This window comes from Phocoena sinus, chromosome 18 (assembly GCF_008692025.1).
Source record: "Phocoena sinus isolate mPhoSin1 chromosome 18, mPhoSin1.pri, whole genome shotgun sequence".
Lineage (NCBI taxonomy): Eukaryota > Metazoa > Chordata > Mammalia > Artiodactyla > Phocoenidae > Phocoena > Phocoena sinus.
Genome location: NC_045780.1, coordinates 18,436,089 through 18,444,309, shown reverse-complemented (window position 1 = coordinate 18,444,309; position 8,221 = coordinate 18,436,089). Strand labels below are relative to the sequence as shown.

The following is an 8,221-nucleotide window of genomic DNA, read 5'->3' as shown; positions in this document are numbered from 1 at the left end:
GAAGCCCTCATCACCCTCTGAGAGTCTGCGCAACTTGCGACTTCGAGCCAAGACATCCTCAAGCGACCAGATTTCAGCAAAACCTACGAACACAGTCAAATACAAGTATCAAATGATTTACTGCGTTGTGTTTCCTACACACACGGTCGCCGCCGGAGGAGCAGCCTTGCGTCGCCTCACCCACGCCTCGCCGTGACGTCACACAGGGCGCCGGGAAATGGCCGCCGGACCCTACGTCATTCGGTCGCGCAGAGTTGGCCGTTGCTATACAGTTGCGGGGAGGAGGCGGCAAGTGGGGTAGCAGGGGCAAAGATCATGCAGGACAGCGAGAGGTTTCCTGGGCAGCAGAGGCCGCTGGGCTGGCGATGAAAGAAGCAGGACAGATGCAAAATCTGGAGAGCGAGGGGGCCGGACGGTCAGTCAGCACCCAGACTGGCAGCATGACCGGTGAGTGCCCCGAATCCTCCCGCCACTCGCCTTTCGCTCTCCTCTGTGCGTCTCCCGCCGTTTCACTCTGGGTTCCCTGCCTGGCCGTCTTCGCCTGCGTTTCTGCTCCTGGGTGTCCCATCCCCGCCCTGGGCGCGTCCCTACCTCGGTCACCGGAATCGCTTGGCCCGGCTGCACTGGCTTTTGAAGTTGCGCTCACTACTCCCCTTTACTTTTCCTCCCAGGACCTGGAGCTGGGATCGACGAGCCTGCAAATTCCCCAAACTGTGTTTTTTATTCGATTTCAAAATTATCCGCACGCGACGCTTTCCTATATTTCAACTGCTTTTCCTTCTAAGGTCACCGTATTTTTAGGTCTGGGTTCTAACCACTGCCCTTGTTGCAGCGCATCATCACAGTCCAAAGTAAAGGTTGCTCCACGATGATCTCAGATGCAAGGACTTTTCATAACTTTTTTTGGAGTGTTCCCATAGCTACGTGTATCAGCTGTACTATTTTTTTCTGCTGGGTGAAAGAGGTCCCAACTTTGGAAAATGCTGGAAGACGTTGCCGGCAAGGAGGTTGAAATCAGTCTCCTGATAAGAGAGAACTTTGATTCTCTTGCACACGAATCCTTTTGCTCTGCCACCTGCTAAAACAGCTGAGCTAAGGCTGCCGCACCCAAGTGGCATTGAACTTAGTTCTTATTTTCATCATTAGTAAAATGTTAAAGTGTTTGCCCTCTCTTTTGCAGGTGAAATACCAAGGCTTTCTAAAGTCAACCTTTTCACTCTGCTCAGTCTCTGGATGGAGCTCTTCCCATCAGTCAAAAGTCAAAGACAAAAGTGTCAGGTATAATTTGTTTCCTTGGACAGTTTTTCCCCTTAGACAAGCGGTGGTCTACAATTTGATTTTATTGCTCTAGTTTCGGTCACACTTAAACTCAACAAGGCTTCAAATTTGCAAAAACCTTCATGGTTTAGTGTGATACTTGTAATTCATAGCTGTGATAGTTTCTCTTTCCAGTCTAAAAGTAGAATATGTAGTTACCCTCTCAGACTGCCATCTGTATTTTCTTTGGTCAGGTGTCTGTTAAGGTCTTTGGCCCATTTTTTAATCAGGTTGTTTGTCTTCTTACTGTTGAGTTTTAAGAGTTCTTTATATATTTTGGAGAACAGTCTTTTATCAGATGTGTCTTTTATGATATTTTCTCCTAGTCTGTGACTTGTCTTCTCATTCTCCTGACATTGTCCTTTGCAGAGAAGTTTTTAATTTTAATGAAGTCCAGCTTATCATTGATTTCTTTCATGCATCATGCCTTTGGTGTTGTAATTAAAAAGTCATCGCCATACTCAAGATCACCTAGGTTTTCTCCTATGGTTATCTTCTAGGAGTGTTATAGTTTTGTATTTTACATTTAGGTCTATGACGCATTTTGAGTTAGTTTTTGTGAAGGGTGTAAGGTCTGTGTGTAGATAAGGAATTCACTTTTCATGATACAATGATATCTCTTGGAGTAGTTTTCTCCCAATACCTATGTAAAATGTTTTATAAATAATAAAACATTATTTAAAATGTTATGCATTTTTATTCCCTATTTTTCAACCACTCCCTTAACCCCCACCCTGGCTCCACATATTATTAATGGCTTTGAGAAAGTTCTTCATTTTCTTCATGGATTTTGAAGTCCTTTATTCTTCCTAGTTATTAACAGCTTAGTATTATTTTATGAAAGTAGAAGACTTCTAAGCTGTTGGGTTTCTTTTTTTGGTTTGTTTTGGTTTTTTGCTGATGAAATTTCTCTTGAAGAGACAGATTAGAAGCAAATGTTTAGAGATTTAAGCCTTTTAAAAGTGCATTTAAAAAGCTGGGCTTTGCAGTGGAGTGTTATTCAACCACAGGAAGGAAAGACATCCTGCCATTTGCAGCACTGTAAATGGACCTTGAGCACATTATGCCAAATGAGATAAGTCAGAGAAAGGCAAGTACTGTATGATCTCACTTATATGTAGAATCTAGAAAAGCCAAACTCAGAGAGAGTAAAATGGTGGTTACCATGAGCTGGGGCGGGGGGACAGGGACAGATGTTGGTTAAGGGTACAAACGTATGAGTAGTAAGTAAGCCCTGGAGATCTAATGCACAGTGCAGTGAATGTAGAAAACAATATTGTATTATAATCATCAAACATGCTAAGAGATAGAGGTGCTAATTATTATTGTTATTTTATTATTATTTTATTTTTCTGCACTGGATCTTAGTTGCGGCATGTGGACTTGCTGGTTGTGGCATGCAAACTCTTAGTTGCGGCATGTGGGATCTAGTTCCCTGACCAGGGATTGAACCTGGGTCCCCTGTATTGAGAGCGTGGAGTCTTATCCACTGGACCACTAGCAAAGTCCCTAGAGGTGCTAATTATCGCTACAATGACAATCATATTACAATATATAAATGTATCAAATTAACGTATTATACACCTTAATTTTGCGCAATTTTATATGTCAAGTATATTTCAGTTAAAAATAAATTAAATAGGGCTTCCCTGGTGGCGCAGTGGTTGAGAGTCCACCTGCCGATGCAGGGGACACGGGTTCATGCCCCGGTCCGGGAAAATCCCACATGTCACGGAGCGGCTAGGCCCGTGAGCCGTGGCCACTGAGCCTGCGCGTCCGGAGCCTGTGCTCCCCAACGGGAGAGGCCACAACAGTGAGAGGCCCGCGTACAGCAAAAATAAATAAATAAATAAATTAATTAAAAGCTGGGCTTTTTACAAATTGAGTAATAATTTTGAAGAACCTTTTTTAGTATCAAGATTTGGTCTCATTTTAGTTCATTCACACACCACACACACACACGCACACACACACCCCAAGAATACATCCTGTTCTTTTTCAGCAGAGAGGCACATTAAATTAAATAAATAATTCCACTATTAATTGCACATGATGTTCATAAAGTTGATTAAGATCTTTTTCCTATTAAGAGAAGAAAAATGTTCTTTAAGCTAAAGTAATAAATTTGTTTCACTTAAATTATTTATCCTGCTTTTGCTATACAAATTAAGTCACAGAAACTCTAAGATGCAATTTCACAAGTACTTGTATTGGAAACATTGCTTCTGATACTTTACAAACCTTTGTCGTTTTAAAAATAAAATATTTTTATGTGTTATGAAAGTAATACATGTTTATTATTATTTTTTTTTTTTGCGGTACGCGGGCCTCTCACCGTTGTGGCCTCTCCCGTTGCGGAGCACAGGCTCTGGACGCGCAGGCTCAGCGGCCATGGCTCACGGGCCCAGCCGCTCCGCTGCATGTGGGATCTTCCTGGACCGGGGCATGAACCCGTGTCCCCTGCATTGGCAGGCGGACTCTCAACCACTGCGCCACCAGGGAAGCCCCATGTTTATTACTTATAAAATTGACAGAAGAACAAAAAATCCCTCATAATTCCACCACCTAGAGACTACTAACATTTTTGTGTTGTTTCTCAATCTTTTTTCTCTATTTCCTTTACTCATTTGATATCATTTAATTCTGGATCCTGCCCTTTTCACTTAACATAGGAAAATCCTCATGCTGTAATACTGTCATAAACACTGGAGTGGCAACTTAGTCTAATGCTTTGGGAGTAGCCAGTGGTTTCGCAATTAGCTTGCCTGGGTTCAAATCCTGGCTTCATCTCTTACTAGTTGTGTAACCTTGCGTGAGTTACTTTACCTTCTTCTGTGTCATCTTCCTCATCTGTAAAATGGAGTGTTACTGGTACATACTACATGGAACCTTTATTGAAAAATGAATGACTTGATATTTGTAAAGGTCTTAGATAGTGCTTGGCATATACTATGTACTTTATGTGTTCGTTATTTTTATTTTATTTTTAAATTCAGTTTATTTAAACTAAATTTTTTTTTAAAGTTCACCAATTTCTCCCACCCCCACCCTTATCTTTGTCAACCACCATTCTGTTCTCTGTGTCTGTGAACTTGGGAGTTTTTGTTTGTTTGTTTTTAGATCCCACATATAAGAGAGATCATATGGTATTTGTCTTTCTCTGTCTGACTTACTTCACTTAGCATAATGCTCTTGAGATCCCTGTGTGTTGTTCCAGATGGCAAGATTTCATTGTTTTATGGCTAGATCATGTTCCACTGTGTGTGTATGTATATATGTGCCACAATTTCTTTATCCATCCATCTGTTGATGGACACTTAGGTTGTTTTCATATTTTGGCTTTTGTAAGTAAGTGATGCTTCAGTGAACATTGGGAGTGCATATGTCTCTTCAAGTCAGTGTTTTCATCTTCTTTGGATAAATACCCAGAAGTGAAATTGCTGGATCATATTGTAGTTCTATTTTTAATTTCTAGAGGACCCTCCATACTGTTCTCCATAGTGGCTGCACCAACTTACACTCTCACCAACAGTGCCTGACAGCTCCCTTTTCAGCACACCCTAACCCCAACACTTGTTACTTCTAGTCTTTTTGATAATAGCCATTCTGACAGGTGTGAGGTGGTATCTCACTGTGGTTCTGATTTGCATTTCCCTGATGATTAATGATGTCGAGTATCCTTTTGTGTACCTGTTGGCCATCTGTATATCTTCTTTGGAAAAATGTGTATTCAGATCTTCTGCCCGTTTTTTAACTGGATTTGTTGGGTTTTTGCAATTGAGTTGTATGAGTTCTTTATATATTTGGGATATTAGCCTTTTGTCAGATATGTGATTTGCAAATATTTTCTCCCATTCAGTAGGTTGCCTTTTCATTTTCTTGATGGCTTCTTTTGCTGTGCAGAAGCTTTTTAGTTTGTTGTATTCCCAGTTGTTTATTTTTGCTTTTGTTGCTTTTGCTCTTGGTGTCAGATTCAAGAAATTGCCAAAATCTATGTCAAGGAGCTTACCACCTGTTTTCTTCTAGGAATTGTATGGTTTTTATTATCATTTTATTGTCCTCTTAATGATTGCCTAACAGTCCATTGTAGCAATGTAACATGTTTATTCCCTTATTATTGAACATTTAAATTGTCTGTCATTTTTACCAGTCTTATGGAATTATTAACTTCAACCACTTCAGAATATAACTACTATCTGAGTTTTCTATGTTGTCAAATATTTACAGTGTATGAGTGTGCCTTGAGGATTGTTCAGCAAGTTATATATTGAGTATAAAGAAAAAGAATTTTTAATAATCCAGTCTAAAACTAGATAAATGAGTAGGAGAGAAACTATTTATGAGACTTCTGAGTACTTACTTTTAAGTAAGTACTTAAAAGTTTTGAAGTACAAATCGAATACTGTTGAACATGGCTGTCATTTAAAAATAGTTCTCTCTCCTACTGGTTTATAGTTTTAAATTTCAGTTAAGTAAGACTTACCTAAATTGCCTGAATGTTACTTTAGTAAGAATTAGAATAACTGCATTGTTCCCTCATATTTCTCTGCACATCACATATTTGTCTTTCTCTCCCAGCTCTTCCCATTGTGTCCTCTGGTGTTGTACCTTATCTTTATGCTGAAAGACCTCACATACTTTTCCAGAACAGAAGTAATATAGGATAACAGTGAAGACAATGGATTTGGGGCTCAGATCCTTGCTTACCCATTTATTAGTTATGTAACCATGTTTGAGATATTTAATCTCTATCCACAGTTTCTTCATCTGCAAAATGGGAATAATCATAGCTACTTTTGTAAAGATTACATGAGGTAATTTAGGGCCTGATACATGGCCAACACTCAGTAAATGTTAGGTATTATTATTATTATCATACATATAATCAGCATCACCACTACTACCATCCACACCCCCATAATTACATTACCAACATAATTACTTCTTCCACTTCCCGTTCTACTTGAACAGAAACCTCATTCCCAGGACATGGCTTTTCTTGTAAATTTCTTAGAGGTTACTCCTTTTCTAGCATCCAGCCCTTGTTTCAGAAAACCAAGAGGTCAGCATACACCGAGTTTGTCATTCACTTTCAAACTTTCTTCAATTTATTGCATATCACACCTACTTTGGGGCTCACAGGATTCTGCTATTTCATTCTGTCATCTGCTTACCTCATAATCACTTTCCTGTGTTCTTAAATCATAAGCTCTGTAAGAGCTGCATCCTGAGCAACTGGGTTTATGGCTGGCACATAGAAAGGGTTCAGTAAATATTTGTTGAATTAATAAATGAAAAATAAATCTGCTAAGAAAATTTATGTTCAAAAACTGGTTGCATGGATGGATGGATGGATGGATGAAATTATCCCCTGGTTCAAAACTTTCTACTTCAAGTTTTACTTTTAGAGGAGACTTATGGACATTCCTATATTAGTGTCAACAGAGCTCATGGCTCAAAACAACACAAATGTATATTCTTACAGTTCTATAGATCAGAAGTCCAAAATGGGTCTCACTAGACTAAAATCAAAATGTTGCCAGGGCTGCATTCCTTCTATAGACTCTCAGGGAGAATCTGTTTCTATAGACTCTCAGGGAGAATCTGTTTCCTTGCCTTTTCCTGCTTCTAGAAGCTGCACACATTCCTTAGCTTGTGAACCTCTTCTTCCACCTTCAATGCCAGCAATGGCGGGATGAGGCTTTTTCATGTTGCATCCCTCTAGCACTGACTCTCCTGCCTCCCTCTTTCACTTTTAGGACCCTTGTGATTACACTGGTAATGTGATTACATTGCCCAGATAATCCAGGACAACCTCCCCATCTCAAGATGATTCGCAACTTTAATTCCGTATGCAACCTTGCCATGTAATATAACATAGCCACAGGCTCCAGCGATTGGGACTGGGAGGTCTTTGGGGGACCATTATTCTGCCTACCACAATCCATAGTTCATATCCTTGCTACATAGTTCTTCACCTTCCCAGTGCCAGGTAATTTACCTCTATTCCCCTTTTGTCCTTCTTAGCCATGGCCACATTAGGACTTTTCCATTGCTCAAAACTGCCCCAACTCTGAAACCTTAAACTACAGAATTTTATTTTCAGTTCTTCTGTAATTTGGAAAAGTATTCAGGGGCCAGGTTATAAAAGCCTTATTTACTAGGTTGAGTAGCCTGAACTTGAACCTGAACAAAGCAGGAAGTCAATACAGAGTTTCATCGAGGAAAAAAATAAATGACCACAGCCAAAGAAACCAGTCTTTAAATAGGAAATATTGAATTAATCACATCTTATGTACTAATCTTTTTTCCCCCCTTAATCTGCGTTTAATTAGGAAAGGGAGGAAGGAAAGCATGGACCCTTAGGAGATAATGAAGAGATGGCCAGAGTATCTACTGACAAAAAACAGGTGAATTTTTATGATTTAAAAAAAAAAGCATAGGCTCATAATAACAAAGCAAAAGGAATGGTATAAAGTAGAATAAAAGTCTCTTTTATACTCAAGTTCCCCATTCCCACTTCCAAGAGAGTTTTTGTATCCTCTTCTAAAAATCATACATTTACAAGACTATACATGTCTCTCCAAAGGTTGGGGGTGGTGAGGGAGAACAGATGGGATTATGTATTCTGTAATATGTTCCTACATCTTGCTCTTTCTTAAAATTTTTCAAATTTAACTCTTCTCACCTTCCCATATTAGTTTACATAGATGTGTTGAGAAACACTCTTCATGTTCTTTCAGACTCCAACACATCCTGCTGGTCTTGCCAAGAATGCAAGGCCCTAACGGTTCTTTACCTAGGCCATTTCTCAAGAGTTGTGTTTGCCACAAGCAACCTTGAGGGTTGAGATAATGTCTCCCTCTGGGACATAGAGCAGGTTTGCTCACTATTTGCAATAAAA

General features: G+C 39.8%; 1 protein-coding gene across 3 annotated transcripts in view; it reads left to right on the top strand.

Moving 5' to 3' along the window:
• The first annotated feature begins 248 nt into the window (after positions 1-248).
• The window catches only part of CDADC1 (cytidine and dCMP deaminase domain containing 1), a 41,203-nt gene continuing 33,230 nt past the window's right edge, over positions 249-8,221 (top strand). Inside the window, exons 1-3 of one of the 3 annotated variants that reach the window (XM_032611473.1) lie at positions 249-447; positions 1,181-1,278; positions 7,653-7,727. In XM_032611473.1, the coding sequence (XP_032467364.1) occupies positions 366-447; positions 1,181-1,278; positions 7,653-7,727 (255 nt within the window). In that variant the 5' untranslated portion in view covers positions 249-365. The remainder of the gene's footprint in view (positions 448-1,180; positions 1,279-7,652; positions 7,728-8,221) is intronic. The other 2 variants (XM_032611475.1, XM_032611474.1) reach the window with 2 other exon arrangements.